The following is a 26,261-nucleotide window of genomic DNA, read 5'->3' on the forward strand; positions in this document are numbered from 1 at the left end:
TAATCAATTTTCCGGATAGTGCCACAGAAGTGACTGTTTCTCTCCCTGCTTCAGTCGTAAAGATGGAGGATGGCGTAGTGGTAACATAATGCTGCTTTGAGGTCACTGCCTCATCCTCACCATGATCGTGTTTAAGAGTGCTAGTTGTGCTCATGCTATCTTCTAGACTGCTGGTGCCCTCTGAAGCCTCTTCAGATCTTGGAGAGGGTGTTGCTTTTTGCACAGGAACATTTCCAATACTGTTTACTGAGTTGGAAGGTTGACTCTCTCCAGCTTGGCTGGTGTACATTGTTGTTTCTGTTGGTTTTATACTTTCACTGTCTTCTGGAATGCTCTCCACTATGCTGGGATTCGATTCTTCATAATCTGGAGCCTCTTCACTTAGGTTTTCATAAATGCTGTCAGATGGAGACTGTGTTACTCTGCCATGTGTTTCTGGAGTTGGTCCAGTCATTTCCCCACTTGCAACTTGTTCATCTGTAAGGTCAATTGAAGCTGGAGCCACTGTAGCAGACACAGGCTCAGTGACTGAAGTAGCAATAGTTGTTAGTTGCTTAAACTGACTTGCAGGCATCGGACTGGTTGGGGATACAGCTTCAGAGGAGTAATCTGTGTGAGGGTGATGTATGATAGCAATCTCTGACCAGGCTTGCTCAAATGATTTTCGGGGGGGTGTTGGATTTTGTTGGGGAGGAAAGGTTGTGACAAAATGTACCAAAATAGTTTCCTGTGAAGGTACTGCTCCAATAGGGACATCTGAAATGTGTTCTGCTGGTTTTGGTGTAGCCACTACTTGGTAGTCGGTAGAGCTCTCTCCAATATTGGTTATACCAATGGGTCCTAGTGTGCTTGTTATGTCAATGTATTGTGTCTCCTCATTCTCAACATCTGTCGATACTGACTCGGTTGATGTTTGGGACACACCAGGTGACTGGTTTGAATAAGCCTCTGTTGTGGGGGTATTAGTAGATGTTGAACCAAATGTTTCTTCATATAAAGATGACCCTGTCTGAGGTGATGCTGGACTAGCCAAGTCTGCATTGTAGACACTTGGTATTGGTACCCCTGAACCATCTTCTTTTTCTGTTGAAGTGATGAGACTTGTCTCTATTGACACAGAAGACTCCTCACTCTCTGAGAAACTTGAACTTTCACCAGCTGTATTTTGTGCCCCTGTAGTTGAATTCACAGTTTCATCAGAGGATTGTTCGGTAACATCTAAAATTACATCTACTGGTGGAGTTGTAGGGCTTAACAATGAAGATGGGGTACTTTCTGGTTGTAGTGGAAGTGATTCAGTTATTCCATGTGGGCTGTGCTCACTTGGGCTTTCAGGAGAGGTTTCAAATGACAATGAATCAGATTCTGTCTGAGTATTTTTTTGTGGTTTTGCAGACTGACTAGGTTGTGGTGTTGATAGGGTTACATAATTTGTTTCATGATCTTGGGACCTTATGGCTTTATCTGTGCTCAAAAGAGTGGGTACTGCAGAAGGATTTTTACTATCAGATGTTAATATGATTGGTGAAGCAGTTGATCCATCGGAGATCTCATCAGCAGAGCCTTCCATAGGTACAGGATATAATGACGTTGTGAAGAGTCTCTTAAGAATAGCAGCTGTTTGTGTTGGACGCTCTGTTACATGAATGTGTTCATGTGATTGTGTCTTAGAAATATCAGGGAAGGAAGTGGCAGTTGGCTTCTCAGTGCTGTAAAGACTTGAAGCGGCACTTGATAGAAGTATTTCAGCCTCCCCACTACCAGGATCAGGCGACGCATCTAGATGTGATATAGTTTTAGGCTTCACTGTTGAAGCTGTCAGCCTTTCGTTACTTAAAGTGCCAGGAACATCAGGTACAAAACCGGGCGTCGGTTTTACAGTACTGTAGAGAGATGACCAGATGCTTGATGTTTTTATACCATTATTACCTCCACTAATAATTACAGGCTCCTTAGTGCTGAACATGGAAGAAGCTGGTAATGTTACTATATCAGCTGCTATCCACCCAGAGGATTCTATTGTTGACGTGGTTTCAGTACCGAACACATTTTCTCCTCCGGAGCCTTCATCTGAGTCATATATACTTAACTCTTGATGAGATACTTGACTGATAGGTGCTGTAGACACTGGTGTGTGTTGTGTAACAGTGACTGAATGTACAGAAATGTGTGAGGATACATGTGATGTTTCATCAGTCCCACTTGCGGCTGTGACGGCTGTGGGCAGTGAGGTTAAGAATGTATCTTTTTCCTCACCATCCACCTGCTTGAGAACTGGCATTGCATGAGTATCAAGTGAGAAAACTGGTTGTGATGGTGTTACATCATATAATGCTCCATGGCTTGGTTTGGTTGAGACAGTTAAAGCTGGGATGGCTTGTGATGACAATGTTTCAGTCCGTCTACTATAAGTCTCTGTGGTCACAACACTTTCCACAGGTAATGTTTCAGACATGGGTGAAGAGTATTCAGAAGAGGCTGCTGATGCATGTGTAGGTGTGAAGAAGTTTATAGCACCTGTTCCTGAAGCCTCTGGTTCCTCTGGCAGCTCAAATTGTTGCATCATTGTAATTGGTGTGAGACCCCCTGCCTCTTCTGTCTGAATGTTTGGGTAAAATGGAGAAGAGGGGATGATGGAAATGGTGTCAGCATCAATAATAATATCAGTACTAGGGATGAGCTCAGGGGACGGGCTTTCATTTTGTATGCTCTGCGTTACTGGCGAGAACACTTCATCTTCTTTTGTATCTTCTGGTGGATTGGAAGTGAACATCTCTGTGGTTTGGTCACCAGAACTCTCGCCTTCTGTCGAAATCAAATCTGGTGTTGATTCATCAATTACAGGTGTGACAACTATTTGGTCGGATGACAACACATACAATTTTAGGGGGGTTGGTTTTACTGTGCTAAAGAGAGGAGCGTCAGTCACAGTAGACTTTGGTTTACTGAAGGGAGAAGATGCCTCAGTAACAACAACTTTCAGATTCTCCGGTGCTGCTGTTGCCTCTTGGTGGGAAGAAGCGATCATTTTTTCACTTTCAGTAGATGTCATTTCATGGGATGCTGACACGGTAGTCCAAATTATCGCGTTTGTAGAATATTCATGAATGTCATCCTTTTCTTCCTTTTCTGACCTTGTATCAGGTGAAAACACCGTGGGTCTCACAGTGCTGTGCAGTGAAGAAACTGCAGTGCTCGTAGGTTTTTGTGTGACAGCTTTTTCTGTAGACTCCTTGTCAGTTGACATATCCTCAGAGACAGAAATAGCATTGGGTGAAGGAGTGGCTGCTGCAGTGGTATCAAACAAAGATGATGTTGCCATTGGTGTGGATGTTGTTGATATGTCAAAAAAGTCAGTTCCCGAACTCTCATCCTCAGGTGTTAAATCATCAGTGAAGACACCACTCCCATGCTCAGCTAAGTAATTTTCATTGCTAGTCTTGTATGGGACTTGGGTTGATAATATAAATTCCTGCGCGGACTGTCTGCTCGGTTGAGTTGACGAATCATATGTGCTCTTGTCTATTTCTGTCTCATCTGTTGTATCAATGGATATATCTCCACCGGATCCATCTGCGCTTATCTGTAAGTCATCCTCTTCAGGAGAAAGCCCAGAGATCTCCATGTCGGCATAAGTGGAAGTTTCTTTTGAGGGGAACACAGAAGAGTGACTAGGGACTTGCATGGGTTGAGTTCCTTCAAATATATGAGGACTTGAGGAATCAACAAATATGCTGTCACCCGAACTTTCTTTCTTAACAGTAAATAATGGTGTGATGGTGGTTTTGGACAAGGTTGTCTGTTCTGTAGATGATTCTTCTTTTGGTGTTACTCGGGAGAAATCACTTGTAGCGGTAGATATGCCATCTCCTGAGCTTCCAACACTCTGCCTCTCTGCATTGCGACTTTGTTCTGTTGCAGCAGATAAAGACGATGCGCTTTTAGCTTCAATGGGAGTCACTGATGTAATGTTCTTAGTACTGAACAGAGAAGACACCGAAGTCACTTGTTTTATAACAGTACTTGTTTGAATTTCAGTTGATGGCGTTAATGGCTCCTCTCTAGTAGGATAGACAGATTCTGAAAGAACATTAATTGCTGCCTTCTCTGTATGAACCTCAGTGGAAGGATTTAACTCTGCAAAGGTTGAAAATGGTTTCTTTGTGCTAAACATGGTTGAAATGGGATCTGTTGGGACATCACCTGAACCTTCATCATTTGTGATTAATGCCTTTGAGTATGGGACAAATGCTGTGCTAGTAGTAGGAGCAATAGTTTTCCTTGAGGTAGGTACAGAGTCTAATGAGTTAACGTCTGTGCTTATGCTGTGTTTTGAAGCAGCTGGGAACTCTGTGCTGTCAATTGTAAATGCTGTCAAAGCAGAAATTAGGTCTCCAGAGCCCTGAATGTTGATAACTTCTGTATCAGAAACTGTAGTACTTGGAAGTGAACTAGTTGTCATTGCAGCTACCACAGGGCTGTACAAAGATGTTGATGAAAGATCTGTGACACGGCGCGGTGTTGACTCCTCAGTGAATGCCCTATCAGTAGTGGATAACATCCCTGTAACCATGTTTTTATCTGTGTTCTTTTGTGTAACAGGGGAATATATCGTTGAATGTGATGTTGTTGATAGTGCTGGTGTTTCTGTGCTATACATAGATGAGATGGTTGCAGATGTCTTCCCAATGACTTTTGTTGAAAATGCAGGGTTTTGATCAATAAGCTCTGTGTCGTCAATTATTTGAATGGTAGGGTTTAAGGAGGATTGAGATTTTGTAGATGTCCCTTGAGAGGTGCCAATCACAACAGCTGAATGTCTGCTGTGTTCCATTGTACTGTCTGTAGTTGACAAAAAATCCAAACTAGATGACTCTTCAGTTAAAATTTCAGTTGTTTGTGTATTTGAGCTGTCCTGTTCAGGAAGAATGATTGCAGAACCTGCATCAAATTCATTTATGATTGGAATATCTGAAGTGGTCTGTAGTATTTTAGCTTGTGGGTTTGTGGATTGTGCAGCTAGTGTAGTAGTAGTAGTAATTCCCGGTAATGCAGATTGGCCATGGAGATCAGAACTCGGTGTTGCTTGAGTAAAGCCTTCCATTTGATCAGAAGAGAGCATTTCTGGAGACATTGAAGTAGGTTTATCAGTACTGTGGAAGGATGATTGTGTTACTGATGCTGTTGAGGCTTGACTGTTTTGAGTTTCTTGTGACGCTGTCATTGCTGGTGTCTCTGTACTGAACATTGACGAAACCGTTGTTATTGTTGGCTTCTTCATAAAGCCTTCTGTACTGTCTCCAGAACTGTCAAAATCTGTGGTAGTGACAGATGGTAGAATTCCAAGTTTGATGGTTGAGCCAATGGGGGAAGGAATAGACTCAACCATCATAGTGCCACTGCTAATTCCATCATAATCTATGTCCTCAATGTCTGAAAGAGCAGACAATACAGTTGGAGTTGGTTTCTTAGTGCTGAAGAAGGATGATGCAGAAATGACAGATGTCTTTGAAATGTCATTAGTTGAATCACCGTCTGATGTGCTCACTGCAGATGTCCCTGTACCAGTCATGGATGAACGTGTAGGTGTTGTGATTATTGGTTCTCTAGTTAAGTCATCACTGTCGTTTCCAGAACTCTCAGAGTCTTCTGTGGCAACTGATGATAGTTTTGTTTCATAACTTTCTGCTGTTTTAATTGTCACTGACTCTAGCAGATTCGTACTGTTCAAAGAATTGCCTTTGGTAAAAGCATCTTTTTCCTGAAGGGGCAATTGTGTTGGTGAGCCATCAATGGTACTGACTGATAATCTTGTTTCAGGTGTCATACTTGAAGCAAGTATGGACGTAGATGGTATCAGAGGTTCTTTTGTTGGTGCTTCAGTACTGTACAGGGATGACACAGTAACAGAGGTGTTTGAGAAAGTATCGGTTTCATTTCCATGTGATGCTGTCGCTGCTAGTGTATCGGTATGAAACAATGAAACAGTTGTTCCAGTAAAGTCCTCAATGCTCTCCCCAGAACCATCTATGTTTGTGACAGTGAAGAATGATGACATTCCAGGTTGGATGCTTGAGCCACTGAGAGAAGGAACAGAACCGGAACCTTCATTTAAAATGGTACTGACTAATGATAATGATTCTGTTTCAGGTGTTATACTTGATCCAATAACTGACGAAATGGACTCAGTGCTCACATCGTCACTCTCAATATTTGTAACTTCAAATGAACTAGTAGGGGTTTCTGTTAGTGCCTCTGTGGTGGACAGAGTAGCAGTAGTGATGGAAGATGTTTGAATGTCAATTGAACCATCTTGATCTACTGATGCCAACGCAGAATTTGTAATGTGATGAGATATTGGAGTTGTTTTCGTAGTACTGTATAGGGATGATGTTGTCGTACTTGATTTTTCATCATGTGTAACATCCTTATGTGATGCTGTCACAGCTGGTGTCCCTGTACTAAACATAGAAGAGACAGCGGTTGTTTTGACTTTTGATCCTCCAGTAAACTCATTGATGGTGTCTCCAGAACTTTCCATGTCTGTTGTCATTCCAGGCATCATGGTTGTTCCATGTAAAAAGGGTGAAGACTCAACCAGCACACTGCCCATAATTCCATCATCAATATCTGTAAAGTTTTCATTTTCCGGTGTGATGATAGGTTCACTGGACGATGGAATTAGTTCAGCGCTAACAACGTCAACTTGAATGTCTGGAATAGTGGATAATCTCACAGAAGATTCTGCTGGTAATGCCTCAGTGATGTAAAGAGTAGATTCAGTGTTTGGAGAAGATGTCTGATGGAGCATTTCTTGAGTCTGTTCACTTGAAGCATCTGTAGCTACTGGGGTCAGAGCCGAAGCTTCCTTACTCACAGCTGAACTTAATGATGTTTGCATTTCAGAATCCACTTGTATTGTTTTTTCAGTACTGTAGAGGGATGAAGCAGTAGTAAAAGGTTTCTTTGAACTGTCTTTCATCGCATCTTCATGTGATGTTGTCAGTGTTAATGCTTTTGTACTAAACATTGAGGAAACAATAGTTGGTAGGATTTTTGACTCACCAGTAAAAACATCAGCGTCATCTCCAGAACTCTCTGTATGTGTGGTAGAATATATTGATGCCACTTCACGACTAATGGTTGGGCCACTGATGGTTGGTATTGGATTTGTCACATTAAAGACTAGGGAAACTGTTGTTTTTTCCGTAACTGATGACATATCTGATTTTTTAATTTCTGTTGTTTCATGTGATATTTCTTCTTGGAAGTCAGTCGTTTTGAAAGGTGAATGTGTATAAAAAGGTTCTTTAGCCTCAGGTTGCAGTTCTGTTGTTTTTCTTGTGCTTAACAATGATGAAATGGTAGAAGATTCTGGCAGTTTTGGGGACAACTCAGTAATTTGTTCACCTGAGTTGTCTTTGTCTGTTTTGGGGAAAACTGAATCGCTTTCAGGTGTAAGGTATACATCACCTGTCTGGCTTGCTCCATGTGACGTTGTCACTCTCTGAGTATCAGTGTTAAACACTGGAGAAACAGACATTATAATTTTTGACACTCCACCATAAACATCAATGCCCTCTCCAGAACTCTCGGTGTATATGGTAGTATAGATTGATGCCACTTCACTCCTCATTGTTGGTCCACTGATGGTTGACACTGGATGTGTTACTTCTGGTTCCGTTTCCAGTTCATGGCTTTCTATTGTTTCATGTGAGTCAGTGGTAAATGCTTCTTTATCCTCAAGAGGTATTTCTGTTGTTTGTTCTGTGCTAAACAACATTGTAGTGTTTGGAGACACCTCAGTCTTTTGTTCACCTGAACTCTCGTCCTGTTTTTCTGGAAAATACACACTTTTCTCAGGTGTAAGTGATGAGTCCTCAGTCTGACTCATTCCATATGATGTTGTCATTTTTGGAGTAGTAGTACTAAACAATGAAGAGGAAATTGTTGCTGAAATTAAAGACTCCGCAGTGAGCTCATCTCCAGAACCTTCTGGAAAGGTGTTCCTGACCGATAATGATTCTGTTTCAGGTGTCATACCTGAGCCAATGACAGATGGAATGGACTTAGTGCTCTCGTTTACATCTATAATATCTTTGTCTTGATCTGCTAGGCTCATGAAAGAAGTTCCACCTGTTGTCAATATCACACTATCAGTCTTAGCCATATTTGATGATGTTTGAAGTCCAAAAGACCTTGGAGTTGATGCCATCACTGCTGGCGTCCCTGTGCTAAACATGGATGAAACAGTAGGTGTTGTGATTTTTGAGTCTCCGATAGAGTCGTGTGCTATGTCTGCGGAATTCTTCGTGTTTGTTGAAGTGGAAAATGTTGCAATTTCAGGTTGGACAGTTGATTCATTGAAGGAAGGAATATTCTCACTGGCCATACCTTCCTCTTCAATATCTGGAGCTGTAGATGGTACCATAGAAGAAAAACTTGAGACAGAGCTTGTGCTCATCATATCTGAGATCGGAGAAACTAAAGGTTCTTCTTTGACTGATGATTTTTTTGCTTCATGGCTTTTTGTTGTTTGATATGACATTGCTTCTGGGGACCCGGTAGATTCTTTCATTACTTGGGTGTTAGTGCTAACTATTGAGATGGAAGTAGTTGGTGAAATGAATGACTCTCCAATGAACTCTATGGCCATGTCTCCAGATGATGATTCTGTTTCAAGTGTCAAGCTTGACCCACTGACAGATGGACTGTACGGATTACTTGTATCTTCAACCTTAACTTCTGGGGTAGTCAATGTTAGAATCTGAGATTCGGAAGAAGATATTTCTGTTCTGGAGAGCGCAGATGCAGCAGTCACAGATGATGTCAGAATGATTGTGTCTGGAGTTTGGTCACCTGAACCATCTTGAACATCCTCAGCCTTAGCTGTACTTAAAGTTTGCATTTCAAGATACACTGGGTTTTGTTTCTCTGTGTGGTAAATGGAAGCTGTAGCAGTGACAGATGCCCCCGAAATAACACTTGTTCCACTTCCATGTGCAACTGTCATTGCTGCTGGTGTTTCTGTACTAAACTTTGAAGAGATAGTAGTTGTTATGATATTTGAATCTACATCAAACTCATCAATGCTGTCAACCTCATAGATAGGTGAATTCATTAGTACATCTGTATGATCTTTCAAATAATTTTCTGTTCTTACAAACAATGTTGGTGGTTTTGTTATTTTAGTGCTGTCCTGAGAAGATAAATCTGAAACGAAAGAAGTTGTGACGAACATTTCAGGTGTTTCATCCCCTGAGCCCTCACCAAGAATGGAACTCTCCTCTCTCTTCTCAGAAGCATGAGTAAGAACTGATTGTTCTTCTGACTGATCTGTTACACTTTTACGTTCCTCCTCAAGAAGGGATAAAGTAACTGCATCCGAAGCTTCTGAAACAGAGAATATACTGGAGAGCATGATGGGCGGTGTTTGTGTGACCATCATTGCTATGCCAGATACAGAAGATTCTTCTATGGATGTTTTAGAGTCATGGACTTTTGCTCCATCTGTGATTGCCGTTGAAGTCTCGGTGCTGTAAATAGAAACTGTACTTGCGGTGGAACTAAATGTAGAGGATGGCATTGATATTAGATTGTTGTCAGAAGAAATTGTTGATGTCACTTGTAATATGGAAGGCTTTAACATTCCCTCTGTAATGCTGCTTTTTGTACTTGTTTTCCCATCAGCATCATTAAACAGGGGAATGTACACAGTCTGTAGAGAAGCTTGAGAGGAATATTCAACAGTTGGTGGGGCAGAACTGCTTTTAATTTCTACTGTTGCCCAAGCTATGTTTCTGTCTGTGTGAAGATCTGTTGCCAAAGTAAAAAGGGATGGATCCTCTGTCTTGTCTGTCTGAGTCACTTGTGAGTCACTCCTCACAGTTGTGGGAGCGCCCCTTAACTTGTCTCCCTCTTTTTGTACAGTTGTGGTGATGAAAGTGGAGGTTACCTTAGCTGATACAGTTGTTTGGTTGTCCTCTACTATTTTGGTCATATGCGTCTCAGTTGGTGATACAGTCGGAAAGAAATGAGCAGAAGCAGCTGTAAATAACATCCCGTCTGTGGTTTCGGAGCTAGTATTTTGTGTGGTTTTAAATGATGTGGTGTCACCCAAAGTTGAAGCAGAAGTTTTGTCTTTCTGTGTGGAGCCCTCTTCATTTTCAGGAAAAATGTGGGTGGGGGTTGTTTCAACGATAGGGATAATATCAAAGTCAGGGTCATCTGGGTTCAGTTTTTCTGTGCTTGAGAGGAGCCCTTCTGTTGATTCAGTGAAGTTATCTGCAGGGAAGTTGGGCCATCCATAATCAAACGCTGTAGTTGTTTCTTCATTTCCTCCTAAACTTTTCATATTTGTCACAATTTGGGTACCCTTGGCTTCTTTGTCCTCTGGACTCAGTGGATCAAGTGTTATTTCATACTTTCCATTTATAATGCTAACAATTGGAGTGGTAGTTACAGTGGCAGGGGACAAGTCTGAGTGTCCACTCTGGAGGATGGGCTCGTCATCTCCCATTGAAGCAATGAAATGGTCAGGCAAGACAGGTGACTGAGAGCTCTGTGACTGAAGGAATTGGTCAACTGCAAAAAGAGGAAGGTAAAGAAACAAGATAAGAAAAAGTGCTATGAACTAGTTTACGCAAATAAAACAACAGTTCCAATGCAAACTACCAAATCAATATTCACAATATTCAAGCTTCACGGTACATATTCAAGCTTCACTTATTATTGTAAGTGAGACTGGTACAACTTTGCAGTGTTAATAAAAACGGTTAAACAGAAGCTAATTGCTTTAAACTAAATGCTGACAACCTTGGCGAATGAATGTAAGGCTTTCAGGGAAACTCAAGTGCAAAATTTTCTTTGCAATATTACCGTATGTTTTATTTGACCCCACTTGTATAAACATTATTGTAATTCATATTCCACTGGTGGAATAAGAATTAAGCAGATTTTCATCCTTCTCAGGGGGCCGACATTAGACATTATACCAACCAATACTTTCTTCCGGGTTCTGTACATGGCAGTGAAAAGTGTGTGTAGAAATGTATTTGCCTCGCCCTTCCTGTTTCTCTTGATGTTTCCCACAAATGATTGTAAATGGTGATTGAAAAAGATTATTGGTTGCAACCAAGACCACCTGCACCACCTGTTTAAAGTTAAAACCAGCCTGGGAACGCATGTAGAGGACCCACCTGACTAAGCCACACTCATACACGTGTACACGCACACACACGCACACACACACCCACACACCCCCACACACGCACCCACACACACACACACACACACACACACTACCAATCTCCTTCGCTGTCTCACCTCTGGTCTTACTATGGGCTATTTGCCAAAGATTCAACAAATTCGCCACCACAACCACAGCTTTATCTAAACATTTCCATTTGGATGTCTTTTTGTTATTGTTGCCTATAGCAATTTTACGATATTGAGATACTCAATTTGGAAATTTGCTTGGAAAACCTCTAAGTCCAAGAAATAAAACACCCATGCACACAAACATTTTTGTCATTTCTGAATTTGAAAAAAATGCTTTGGCCGGTCCAGGTTTGTGACAGACCTAAGCTTGAAATGGATTTAATACCTCATAGAGTATTGATGTAAACAAGACACTTTAAATGTACAACTCTGAACTTACCGGTATTTTGTACTTAATTATTCACAGACACAGCACACGTCAAAGAATCAAGTGTATATCAGTAGCTTATTTTGCTCCGTTACTATGCAACCAGACAAGTCATGCCTCCTGCTATGCCATTTTTCCAAAAAGTTTCCCACAAATCCTGAGAGAGCAAAAAGCGATGATGTAAAAGTAAAAGTAGCTATAATCGCCCACTTTGGTCACGTGGCCTCCAGCTGTTGTGGCAGGGAGCAGAGACTTTGTGTTAGAGGTGACATCACCACTTGATCTCTGGTCCAACGTGAACTAAAGAAGGGCATTTGTGCTTGTAAGCAGCACACACTTACTCTATGACATGTGCTTTCTGTTTGTCTTGTCTCTGGGAAGTGCTCACACAAGGAAAGAAATTCTACAAACAATACCGACATATTGCACTGAAGCGCAGTCATACAGTCTATACAGGAAGACTTTCTCCGTACACACAGACATACTGTACATACAGAAACTGGAAACTGACTGCTTGTGTTCCATTAAACATACCAAGAGTGAAGAACCATTACAGTTTCCAAGGAAGCCAAATAAGGAATAAATCATAGATGACTGACTTTTCTAACCCAGAAATCCATTGTGTCATTGTTGAAGTCACTGTGGAAATGTTAGATCAATCTGAATTACAATAGGGAGAAGGGATGCACCTGCTGTTCTGAAGTGAGCTTCTAATCAAATGCACTTCTGATCTCCAAGTTATTTTGAATGTAGAAGAAACGGTGGAAGGCAACATTTCATCCATATTTAACTATTTAAACCAAGAGTTTAGGATAACATCTACAGAGCATAAAAGCTGCGGAGAAGACACATTTGTCAATTGAAAAGACCAAAAGCATAATCGACATACTCCATGTCTTAGTTTTTAAATTATATAACATATTTTCTGATCTACAAGTCGCTACCAATTTTGCATGTTTTGAACTGTGCATCTTAAACAATGGTGCAGCTAAATTATGGATTTTTATGGGCTAACAAGCTCTCAAGAACAAAGGTGTGTCCCCTACTCAGAGGGGTTGGTCACGCACTAGGCAATGGCAACAGCTCCGAGATATAGCCCATGAGCGAGTGAGGTGCAGCCTGATGGGAGTCCAACCCTTCTCATGTGACATGCAATGTCATACAAAAAAGGCCCGATGTTTACCGGGTGTGTACAAGGCGAGAGCATTGTGAGATGGCGCTGTGGCAAAACTTGCTTTGGAGAAAACTTATCGTCGTCTGGGGAAACCACTTTTATACAAATCATCAAATTAGGTAGCAGATGTCTGTTTTTAGTTACGGTTGTTTCCTTACACCTACACGTTTCAGGAAAAATTCACTTGCAAGCCAGCATGACTCTAGGTGTAGCGAACAATATAACAGCTAAAACTGTTAGCAAGGTGAGAATTTCTCCATCCATCCATCCATAATCCAAACCGCTACTACTCAAGAGGGTCGCGGGTGTGCTGGAGCCTATCCAAGCTCTCTTCGGGCAGTAGGCGAGGTACACACTGAACTGGTCGCCAGCCAATTGCAGGGCGCACAAAGACAAACAACCATCCACACTCACAGTCACACCAAGGAACAATTTAGAGGTCCAACTAACGTTCCATGCATGTTTTTTGAATGTGGGAGGAAACCGGAGTACCCGTGGAAAACCCACGCAGGCACGGGGAGAACATGCAAACTCCACACAGGAAGGCCGGAGACCGGAATGGAACCCTCGACCTCTGTACTGTGAGGCCGATGTGCGAACCAGTCGGCCACCATGCAAGGGCAACTTAAAGCCCAGGTTTGTTTTAAATTGAGTGGGTGTGACTTATATACAGGTGCGCTCAGTAGTTCGGAAATTATGGTATACTCTTTCAAAGTGATGAATTGGGCTGAGAGGTCCTTAGTAAACACTTTCACACAGTTCTCTCTGAGACTTTGGAAAGAAGAGCTGTAGGACACAACAGGCACACATAAGTCCTGAAACTCAACACAAACCAAACCAAAGCTCCATAAAGAGGAAACAGAGATTTAAGTCTTGAATCTTAGATAAGATCCCTTGGCAAGCAGAACAAGTTTTCATAGTGTTTGATGACTGTGCACAGTTTCTAATCGTACTTATGCACAAATAAAGCGAAGCACCCCTCTGAAAATGTCTTACCTGTTCACTGAGTTTTGAGACAGCTACAAACAGATTCATTAAACATTTTTTTTCTGTGGGGCAACCAAACAATGCATATAAAACAACATCAACAATGAGATTTAAGTAAAAGACAAAGTCAAGGTTGAAAGCAGAGATCCTGCAATGATTTGTTGAGCATTACAGGTGGTACTTAACAACTCTTAGGCCAAAGATCGTTTTGGTAAGTCTTACCTGATGTGCTTTGCTTCTGCATGACAGTGGTCTCTTCGATGGATGATTCCTTGGTGACCGTTGCTTTCGGGGCGATGCTGTTGCTGTTTGTTGAAATGGACGGCACTGGAGCGGTTGTGAAGAACTCAGCATCAATGTTTGCTGTAGTATCAACTGGTGTGAGGGTGTCACCACGTTGGTCTGACACTTGATCGGTGGACTCGTCAAAGACACTCGTCGACACATCATCTGATGTCACACCTTCGATGAGCATGGGAGCACCTGTCCCGGTTGCAAACAGGCTTTCTTCTGGTGTCACGACATGCTGTATTAGGACTTTGTTCTGTGCGGTTGTTTCCAGTGGTGATGGGGTGGTGATGCTGATGTCCACCTCAGTGCCAGCAGGCTTGGTGTTACACATAAATGTGGTGCTGGTGGGAATGACAGTGGTGGGAGGGGTGTCCGTCCCATCTGTGCTGAACAAGAGGTCCTGTGACGGTTCTGTGACAGTGGGTGGCAGTGCCTCTACCAGTAAATCTGTTTCTATCTCATCAGTGTTTCCATCATAGAATGGGAACGGTGGTGTTGGGTCAGTTGGTGTTGTTTTGAATGAACTGAAAACTTTTTCACTTTCAATATCTGTGGCTTTGTCAGTGAGATTAATATTCACAATGGCTTCCTCTGTTTCGCCCTCAGCAAACATGGGCTCTGTGTTAGGAGAGGCATCTTGTAGTACTACATCAGTTTCAATGGTGCTGATTTCAATCACTGAATGGTCGTCTGGCTCTTCCGTTGCTTCGGACTCTGGCAATGTGTCACCACGATATGGAACTGATTCAAGATATGTTATATTCTCATGTACAAAGTCATCAACATCGAAGTCCGGGTCTACTGGTTTTAGATCATCAATGTCTTCATGGTCTTCCATAATGGTCGGTGCCATTGTGGTAAATAACTGCTCTTCTTTGCCTGGTTGAGTTGGCCGTGGTGGAAGCATACTAGTAGAAAACATAGATGGAGGATCTGTGGGAACTGGGTCCACTTCAGCCTCTGTTCCAATTTCAGAATTTTGGGTTTGCATAACCGCGCTACTCTCAAGTAGAGGAATGGTGGAGGAACTGAAGGTGGTGCTTGTGACATTGATCACAGACACATCCACAAAAGAAGTTTGGTTGATCATCAGTTTCCTTCCTGTAAAATACACACATTATAAATATTAGACAACAAATCTTTTGGCAAAATTACAGCAGAGGTATTTGCAGGCATAAGTATGCAATACAGAGACAGTTTCTGGGAATGAAGCTGCATGCAGCTAGCTGTAGTGAAGGACTTCCTCTCTAAGGTGCAATCTGTTGGTTACACCGTCTCTCAAGAATATTTCACTTAATGTGGTCATCAAACTGATGGACTGATGGGTAATACCTCAATATTTTTGGTTTTCTGTGATTAATTGAAAAAAAAAATAGTATTGCTGCAGATACGCAATGGACCCAGTTTAAATAGGAACTAGAATTCTCTAAACATTTCCTCAAGTCCGTAAAACGACAAATGTGATTCGTAGAAGAACAGAATATAAACATTTAGACCCAGGCAGGCCCTTTACTGTGTAAACTCTTTACACAATTCATTAGTGCTTGAACCTTTCAGCTTTTCTTCACGGTTATCAAATACAAACACAACAAAAAATCGCTGGTTATAAATGACCAGGAGGCTTTCATATGATACTGCATATGTATTAGTACCGTAAAAGTTATTCAACAAAGCAACAAGACAACCAGGCAAATAAACTGAACCAGTGCACTATCACAACTTCATCATGATTGAAAAAAGGTGAGCTGTGTTCAGCACACATGCAAAATTGACTTTAAATTGATTTAGAAACCTGTTTTTTTTTATTTTCTTTATTCATTACACATAATATACTGGAGACAAATTGGCAAACATACAGTTTTTCATGTGCCCACCCCTATTTTAGATGTTCCTCATTGACTACTCGTACCCATTGCCTCACACACGAGGAGTCGAGTAAAGAGAGCTTTCCTCAGTGACACATGACTTGTGTAAACACAGCTTTTAACATACACATACAGTCTGGTCTCTCCCTCATGAAACTATCTCTGATGTAAGGTACAAGACACGATTTTTCCAAACAGGAAAACAGAGGCAGCTTTCAAAGGGAGAGCATTATCTCACTGAAAGATTTGAGCTGTTGCTATTACTGACGCCTTTGCTTTGTACAAGAATATCCAGGAACCAATCAGATTGCAATTACACCCTTTTCCCTCTGTACCGCCCTGATTTATCCTGTCTTTCTTTCTAGTCTAGCTATAGGAAATAATCCATTTCACTTCATTGCGTTTAGGAATATTGACTAAAAATACAACTTTGTCCATCTATCTATACGAATGACATATTGTGAAAGGCAGAACAATTAAATCATCTTCCACTGGAATGCAGAAGGTACTATTACCTGTGTATCCACCTGTTGCCATTCATAAGTCATGGCTTCCTGCAAGCTTTGTGGCAAACTAAACAGGCACACATTTCACATTGAGGAAGTTTCTTTTTGAGAAAATTGAGACAAGGTCATGATTATTTCTGTAAACATTAACACCAATGGAAACATCTAAGATTTTTCCATTAAAACTCATTCACTGCCAAAAACGTTTTTATATGTCTTTTCACAGACCAGCCATTCAATCCCAGGAATTTATTCATATTTTTTTTCTATTTTTTTCAAACCTTTGGGTAAAAGAGGGTCTGAAAATGTCTGTTTGTGGGAGGGGTATTTTAAAGCTTCAACCTGAACTCTTGTTTTTATCTGGTCTCTATATTGCAGCTGTTTTGGGGGGTTTGTTTACGTAAATAATTTGTCTTGTGACATATGGCTGCGAGAAGGAAGGCAGGAAATGATGCAGTGGGTCCCACCAAGGAAGAATACTTGAAAAGCACTCAGATGGGGGCGTAAATACAAATGGCTAAGCGAGGAGACATGGAACACACAGCGGGGAGTAGAGGGCGGGCAGTTTGTGTGCCCTCTGAACTCCGTTGGGACTTATCACCGCGAGAGTTGGGCTTCCTCAGAGCACTAAATGGCCAGGCAGGGGATGGCTTATCTGCCCAAACTCTCATTTGTAAAGACGGAAAGGCCAGGTCAAGGGTCACCGAGGATGACTGGATTTAGAAGTCCAGCAGTAGCTTTGTCCATTATCCTAATGTCTGCTCTGATAAGTACGAGTGAGAATGATGGAGCGAAAAAGGCTGACAGCGGAAATGAAGGGAGAAAGGCAAAAAGGGAGTAAGATAGTGAGCCTAAAAGGGCTGACAGGTGAGGGATTCTGCTGCTTCTCCAAAAGGAACCTATCATCAGTTGTTTGCTTTGCCCTCGGGATGCTGATTAGTTAAGAATTGTCCCAGTCTGCTAACTTCCAGTGAACCGTAAAGTGTCACTCCTGTTGAGAAGTATTGCCATAGTCACTTCTCTTCCCGAGGCACAACAATGGCCGTATTTGTACGCATACTTGAATCTTTTCAACGGGACAGGCCCTGAGATCACGTAAGACATGTCAGAATTGAAATGAATTAACTCTCATCTGACATGGAAGCTACGCCTGGAGATAATTGAACAGTGTTTGAATAGTACTTGAGTGTATGAATGCGTCTCAGATCAATCATTGGGTTGTTGTAGGATAAGGCCAAAGGAGTACGTAGGAACAAACATTCAGCCTCTCAGGAAAAATCTTGACCATTAATCCTCTAATTAAAGTAATGGCCGGTTGCACCAATCATTTTTAGGTAAACAGTTTGTCACCATACTCCTCCCCTTGGCTAATTTTTGCAGCAACAGCTCAAGACAGTGAGGTCAACTGGACACTGCGTACTAAAAAGGCTAAGGCTGGTACATCATCAAAATAAATGCTTGAATTTCTTAATTAAAGGTTTTTAATTAATATTAGCCTTACTGAATCTCAAGTATCAGAATATGACAAAGCATGTTAAACAAATAGAGGAAAATGTGTTGTTTTGTACCTACATGGGAATGTATAGGAAAAAAAGTGAAAGGGTGGGGACTGAATAGAAAATGACATCATCGTCTGGACTGTTTTAAAAAACGTCTGCGCCTTCAATCCCGGTTTTCAGTGAAGCCAAATATGAGCACATGACGTTGTCAAGGGCCACCCCAAACAGGTAACGCCATGTTCCATAACATTCGTCACACTCAGTCAACATGAGGGGCTCACCTTTGAAGCAGTAAGCTCCGAGCTGGGTTGTCGGTTCTGGGAATCCGGTTTGGTTCCGATAGCGGTACATGGTTCTGACCCCCAGCAGGCCTCCGCCGCACTGAAGTTTGGGTACAGACACTGGATGTCGCGCACTTCCGTCTGAAAGCCAGCCGTAGTCACACCTGTCGAGACCTCGTCGCCACGCAGCGTGAAGCTGGCCGGGTGTTGCCAGCTCGCTATTTCTCTTCTTACATTCTTCCTTTGCTTCCTCAAAAGTCATTTTCTGGGACACAGAAGCGTAGAACACAGCACCTGAAATGAATTGCAGCAAAGGGTTAACAAATAACATGAAATAACACTGATGCAATAATGGATGATTATTTTGGTTCATTTTAGGGCCATGCTTGTAAGTTACATCAACTTTTCCCACTAAAATGCAATTCGATTCTCCCCCCCAAAACATTTTGTGTGTTTTTATTTATTTATTTATTTTTCAAGAAAAATAGTATAATATCACACTTTTCTAAAAACACAAATAAACGTAAAATATTCAACTGTTTATTGGTCAGATTTATTTGCTTCAATTCATTTTGCTGCTTTTTTATATTTGCGGCTTTGCTACTGAGGGGCAGTATAATACAGAGATGCATACAACTCCTCAGTAAGATGTAGTAATATTTGTTTTCACGGTAGTCTTCGCAGTATATAAAGAATATATGTCTGTGAGTATTGTTATATAATTTGGTTACATGTGTTGCTCCATTGTTTGTGTTTACATATCTGATGCTTAAAAGGGTTATAACATTGTGACGCAGCTTGTCGATTGTGTTTTGCATTGTTTGTTAGCAATGAACTAAACGGGCTTTCCTAAAACAAAGCTTATGGGGTCGTTTTAAATACACAACATGTAATTCTCTTTGCCTCATGTTTAGTTTGACAGTAAACTTTATCTGAGAGTGCAACAATGGAAATTTAATGTGCGGGTGGGACAGCACAACATTAATTAAAACTATAATACCTGCATGCATCATGGTACCTGTTACTTTTTTTATTCAATTTTGCATTACATTTTATTGAACTGCTATGATTTCACACTCTTTTTGTAGCTGACATCTACTGCCATCCTTGCTAAACATCCTGCTGCACATGCTGGATCAGTGTTTACAATTGTCAACGGAACTATGCTCTTTTAGTGACAAACCTACACTTTGGCTTCCAGGACTTCGTCAAAGTGCAGTACTAAAGTGGACAACAGGCTGAAAACATGTTTTCATTTAGTCTAGGGTGTAACATTTCAACCAATTCTATTACCGTATATATTAATTCCTTTGATTTACAGTGGCATTGACATCCACCCAAGGAATGTCGCCCATCCTTAAAGCATGACACATAGCAAGTCGAGAAGGTTACAATGTTTTTTTAGTAACTTTAGATTGTATTCTCCTCACCATTTTCATCCTTCAAGTTGGATTTTGTGTAAATGTTTACTCGAGGTTAAAATTAAATGAAATTAAAGGTGCTCAGTAATATGATTATTATCAGATTGGCTAGTCAATGGCCATGTCTGATTTTTCCAAAACAGGTGAAGAAATATAAATATCAACAATCAATATGTGAACATGTTAAAACAAAGATAATTGCAAGCTGGCTCTCAGGTTGGGTTTTGCTCTCTGGCTCACACCACCGTGTGCATCTGTTCACACTAATGATGCAAATGTCATTCTAAATGACCGCATTTGTATTTGTTAAATACAGTTACTGGATAATAAGAAATACCAGCGAGATGAACAAGTGAACGGAGACTGGGCAAAGATTTAAACCGTCATTAAAAGGCTTTGTCGAGAGCTGAATTGAGCTTGTCAGCAGTTAACAGTCTGGAACATGAGTGATAAGAAAAACATGGCTCAAAAATCAGCAGAAGCAATGCCAGATACTTTCACAACACCATTTTCACTTTTTTTATTGGCTAAATTACTACTACAGAAAGTGAAAGTGAATGTTGGATTTATCAGTAAGTTGTCAATGAAAGCGTTCATAATGTGAAAAGTTTGATTTTGTCTTACCGTGAAGTTTGTCCACATAACAGTATACATCATACGTTTCTGTGGGTTTCCTGATTCCATATGACCTCACACCAGGTTTATTCAGCAGGTTGCCATAGCAGCCCTTTCTGGGTCTTATGATCGGGTATCTATCGAAACAAGTGATGGAAGATCCATTTTACATCTCTCTGATATGTGAACAAAAGCAATGATATATTATTATAATTATCAGAGAGATTGGAAGTGCATCGTACCTGACTGACTGGTCAGCAATCCAGCCAGCATCACACTGATCGAAACCATCCTCGTACGCTGCTTTTAGCTGGTCGGACGTGGCGATGGTTGCGTCGATGCTGTGGCAAGCTTGGACGGCATTCTCGTAGTCTAATGTGTACCTGCTGGTGTTGGCTCGGTAGTGAAAGACGACACCTGGACGCAAAAAACGAAATCATTTCATCGAAATACACAGCATGATGAACTAGGTCCAGGATTGTTCCGATTCATTTCAATCTCCAGCTGATGTGTTGAGTGGCAGAACCTTGACCACAAACAAGCACAAATGACTCGCAACCGTAAAACAGGTTGTGGTGATTGTCTACCAGCACAAATCACAAAGGTACAGTAATCCCACCCATTTTTTCTCCATCCTCAAAACATGAGTTATATCTCTAAGTGAAAACACATTGCAGATAATGACCAAAGGCCAAATACACTATATCTTTTGGGTCGTGTGTTATGTTCCAATAACATAATCATAACTCAAAGCTCATTTGAACGGGATGATAGATAAATGGAAAGAAAGGGATAATGTTTCAGAAGTGTCGCGATGAAACATTACAGGTTCAATGATTGAGCTTCAGCATATCGCTGTCCTGTGATAAACACTTTTCATTTTTCTTATTTTTACGTGAATGGTATTTCCCGTGTTACAGACATCGCATCAACGGGAAAATAAAAAAAAGAATCAAAATTGGACATACGTGTTTTTCAGAGGATAGTGAGTATATGCAACACTAACAACATGGCAATATTTAGATCTCCAACTGTGGTACCACAAGTGGAACTCACTCGAGTGTTACGCAAAACTACAGTTCAGTTGTATTTAAGTTTAATGCATTGAGTCTTTAACAAGACTTTGTTTTATTTAAACATTTATTTTGGTACAATTCTCATTTGAACTCTATACTCAGTGTATCAATGGCGAGCTAAAAGAGGACCATAGTTTGCGCAGTGGTTACGGTAGTTGCCAACAATTATAAACAATGATTGACAAAATGCGCATGCACATACATTTATTGCTTATGATATCAGGAAAGAATCGTCTTACCATCAACGTTGAGGTTAACTGTATCGTGGGTATCCTCAATGCCGTACATGACCTCACAGCGATAGGTGCCTGCATCGCTAGCGAGCAATTTGACCATTGTCAACGAGGCATCCCCAACATCCTCGGGGTGACTGGGCACAGCTACCCGGTTCCTGTAGTTGGAGCCTATCTTGATGATGCCATTTTGTGCTACTAACACTGTTGACTCAACATCCCCCTCGATTTTGCTCCATTTGATGCGTAAGTAGTCTTTGGAAAAAACGACGGTGGCGTTGGTGTTGACTGGTGACGAGGTTGGAATAGTTGAGAAGAAACACGGGAGGTTAACCTTCCCGGAGAGGGACCCGGTGACTGGCTTGATGATTGATAATGTGTTGGCGACTGGAAGGGAAAACAAAAGAAAAGGGGTTCATGCACACTCATCATCATACAAGAAAAATAGGGATATGGTGTAGTATGAATCGACTTCTGGCCCTCAATATGCAGTCAACACGCTAACGTGCCCTGTGGAGATAAGGCTGAAAGGGCTTTAAGGCTGTAATAGGCAAGGTAAAGCAGTTTTATTTATGTAGCGCATTTCACACACAAGGCAACTCAAAGCATTTACAAAGAAACAGTTAACGACATTGAAATGCAAGCGAAGAGAACACAAGTTGCTCTGTGTATAGATGGGGCCTTAATCTTACGGTGCCTTACAATGATATTAAATGTACTTTTTAAGATTAAAACACTCTGGCCTATTACGCCACTGTATATAATTAATATTGGTCATTCTAGTCATATTTGGAGAGACCACTTGGTGTTAAAAGTTTGAGAGGGGCTATATTAGAACATGTGAATACAATTTTAAATAAATAATGACATAGCATACATGGGCATGACCTTGTACTTCACTCTTGACTGTATTCTATCCATTTCTGCACATAGTTAAGGATTTAAAAAGGCTTGTCCTGATGAAAGAGACATGGTGACTGTTATATGCTCCTGCTGACTGTCAGTCAGTCCACTTCCGAGTTGGGAGGCAAGGGAGACGTCAGACAGAAAACCAAACACAACATGGCAACAGGCTGAATCACGCTGACTCATGTGGTGAAGAGGGACTTTGCTTTTTTTTTTTTTTTTTTTTTCTAGAATTGGTTGCGAATGGGGATAAGGGGAGTGGGGGAATGCCGAGAGGAATCATGTAGGGAATGCTCTGGAAACAGCGGTGGGACTGCCTTCGAGGCATGAGTGTGCGCTCTTATTAGGATAAGAGGTGAAACCAGCTGTTATTTCCAGACTGGGAACTCGCCTTAATTGAAAGGTGTCCCTACATCCTCAGAGACAGACAGAGACCAGGGGCCAAGGAGAGCCTTGGGGGCCAACGGGTTCCCCAGGTGCAAAGGTCTTCGGACACACTATCACCTTGAGAAAGCTCCAACAGGTTGGTTTATAGCAGGGGTGTCAAAATAATTGTACTGCACTTCAAGGGTCACACACTGCTTAATTTGATGTCAAGTGCGCCGGACCAGAGAAATTATAATATAATCAACCTCCATTTTATATTTCCTTTGGGCAGAAAATAGGAATATTTCTTTCTAAGATTTTTTTTCATACATTGCTCATTTTTAAATGATTGGAAATATTGCAGTAAATGTGAAATATTATCATAGTGACTTCAATTAAAAATATGTTCCATTAAATGGTTGGGTATTGGCTGATCAATGGTCCTTATAAATGATTATTTGCTTTCTTATGTTGCCGGCAGGGACCATCGGGAATTTCGGAAAAATATGTGAATTTTCCCAAATGACTGGTATATTTCCGGGCCGGTCCTGACCATCCAAGCCGTCAGCAGCTGCAAAACTTGATCCTTAAACATTACTTTCAATAAAGTATTGGCAAAATCAGTTGTCATATTTTTGTTACGCGGAGTTTTCGGCATCTGCCAAAAATAACTCAAAACGTAACTTGTAATCTAACTTAGTTACTTTCAAAATGAAGTAATCAGAAAAGTAAATCAGTTACTTATTCAACGTAACTGTGGCAAGACTGTCTACTGATTGGTTGAGCCGTTAGGCAAAGGGTTCTGATATAAAAAAACAATAGGTTGGCGACGTTTTCCCATTGATTTAATGCGAAGTATCTTAAAAAAAACGTTTATATTTAATGAACTGTACTGACTTTCTCATCCAATCACAAGTCAGGACTCTGCCACACACATTGACTGCCTCACAGACAGAGGCAGAAATTATATAATTATGAACACACCACATAACTGCAGGGGTGCTGCAGTATTATTATTTTTTTTTTTTTTCATGATCAAATTCATCCCGTGGACCAGTTTGAACCCCCTGGAAAGACGGTTTTGGCTTTCAGGCCATATACCTAGTTGAAAAAGGATGGGTAACTTTAATACTGTGAAGCATCACTGGCAACACGTCACTCAGTAGCCCACATTTAAATGTGACCTTGCCAACATGAATAAGAGACAGACAAAGGCAAGAGTAAAGCTCAGTGGATGAGAAGGCAGAAAGGGGAGTGCCCGAGGGGAGCATTCAAGGAAACTGGTTTGAAACCTACCGCTTGCAGTTGCTGCTTCACAGAGACAATAAAACCACAGGATCTGCTTTATATTTAGTATCATCTGTTGACAAAAAGACATAAATGGGCATTTAGAAACAGAGGCATTTGTTCTTGTTTATGTGGGTTTTAACACGTTATTCTCATTCAAAATAATCATATTCAGACCAGCTTGGTAAGTATAGAGCAATAAAATGAACCATTTCGATTTTCAGTCGATTGCAGGATGGATGCATTATGGCACTAGTGTCAAATTCAAGGCCCGGGAGCCAGATGTGGCCCACCACATCCCTTTCTGTGACCCAATAAGGCAAATAGAGTGTCTCATTTATGTTTCTTCTTTAATGGATTTATTCATTTCATTTTGACAGGAAATTTGTATTGAATGTAAACTTTTAACACGTTTTTTTTTCCACCAGATCCAACCATAGTGCATAGATGCAACCTTTTTCCATGACTTCTGATCATAAATTGACTTGCATTCAAATAACAAGCAATGTAGGTGAAATTGTGTGAATGTAATACTATGATGAGGCGATTCTCCATTTTTGGCAATCATTGTGGCCCTCTGAGTGAGACGATAACGAGCGACGAAAATGAGTTTGACACTGCAGCACTAAGGCTTCCTGTGGGGTCAGACTGCACATAAGGACTGAAGACCAGCCACCCCCCACCCCAGCACACAAACGCACACACACACGCACACACACACACACACACACACACATTCATTCATACTCTTTAAAGAAGAGTGGTGCATAATTGAAGCAGTAAATTGTTTCTCTCTATAAATGTATCAATAAAATGACATTCTGAGGTACATTTAAGGACACCATATGATGATGAATCATCTTAGATGAACAAAATAAATAATACTAAAATTAGTTATAGTTTATGTTTATTGGAATGCAAAAATGTACTTAAGTGATCTAAACAATCGTTAAGCACCAATGTCACCTAACTCATCACACTGCATCCAGTAAGGAACACAGATTAAAAAAGATGAAGAAAAACGTTTGTTCACATTTTCTGCCACATTTTTGGTGGACACAAATGATATTTTCCTGAATCGTCTAATCAAATCTTAGTGGTACACAAATCAGATTGGTGCTCTAAGTGGAATAAGTAATTAGTCTGGCATGATTACAAAACATTTATCAACACGCAATATCGCACATGGAACGCGCGTCCCGACATTGTTTTAAGGTTATATGAGGACAAGGCAGCATCGTTGGGTGGTTCCCTATGAACAATTGATATAAATAATCGACCCATGAGAAACACTGTTCTGTTCAGTTCATTTTCATTAACAATGAAACAGAAAATAATGTCTGTGCCGTGTTCTAAAAATAACTTGCAATGTACTCAAAGTAACAGCATCACAAATACTTACGGTGAATCTGTTATTATTCCATAAAATGCCCAAGTATTTCTTTAAATCCGGTAAATCCTAGTGCGTAACTTGCGTGCGTAAAAGCGTCCCAAAAGAGCGCACTGCAGTTTCTTCTCTCTCCCTTGATGCTACAGAGCTGCGTGGACCCACTCCGGGATTGGTCACGGTTGCGGCCGGAGCGACAGAAAGGCGAACAGTCGGCGGTCGACAAGTTGACTTGAGCTGAGCGCACGCTGTTATTTCCTCGGTGTTGAGGAGGTGGGGCCGAGGAATGCCCATCTGAAAGTGAATGAGACACCTTGGGGAGGGAGGGAGGCGAGACTTCATTTGGCTCTGCGCCTCTTGAGGGGCATCGTCGTCCAATCAGACTTTGGCTTTTCCGGGTATCACCTGAGCCCCTCTAACACCCATGCAGGTAACCACTTTTCATGGGTGGCACAAATCATTCCCGAATTGGGGGACATTTTCTATCACATCATTTCTCCATGAAATTTCAAACAATCCATGCAAAAAATATAGAAATGTGCACGTGCTGTTTAAATTATAGCCTATAACCCTCAGTAAAAGTGGTTCCAAATAGCTCATGAGCACCGCTAAAAAAAATGCTTTTCATCCTTCCTTCCCTCTTGCGGGCAAACTTACACATCAAATATAACACATAAAATAGCTTTTTTATGTGATTTTGTTGATGTTTTTCTTGCTACT

At 41.1% G+C, this 26,261-nt stretch overlaps 1 protein-coding gene across 1 annotated transcript in view; it reads right to left on the minus strand.

Annotated features, from left to right (window-relative positions):
- The window catches only part of vcana (versican a), a 36,173-nt gene extending 10,385 nt beyond the window's left edge, over positions 1-25,788 (minus strand). Inside the window, exons 1-8 of the mRNA XM_086031497.1 lie at positions 25,557-25,788; positions 24,164-24,227; positions 21,602-21,982; positions 20,529-20,703; positions 20,296-20,423; positions 18,251-18,544; positions 14,031-15,200; positions 1,946-10,584 (exon numbers count right to left, since the gene is read on the minus strand). Coding sequence (XP_085887623.1) covers positions 1,946-10,584; positions 14,031-15,200; positions 18,251-18,544; positions 20,296-20,423; positions 20,529-20,703; positions 21,602-21,982; positions 24,164-24,227 — 10,851 coding nt within the window. The 5' untranslated portion in view covers positions 25,557-25,788. The remainder of the gene's footprint in view (positions 1-1,945; positions 10,585-14,030; positions 15,201-18,250; positions 18,545-20,295; positions 20,424-20,528; positions 20,704-21,601; positions 21,983-24,163; positions 24,228-25,556) is intronic.
- Between the last annotated feature and the right edge of the window lie 473 nt (positions 25,789-26,261).

Source organism: Filicampus tigris, chromosome 5 (assembly GCF_054856515.1).
Source record: "Filicampus tigris isolate MCC_2025a chromosome 5, RoL_Ftig_1.0, whole genome shotgun sequence".
NCBI lineage: Eukaryota > Metazoa > Chordata > Actinopteri > Syngnathiformes > Syngnathidae > Filicampus > Filicampus tigris.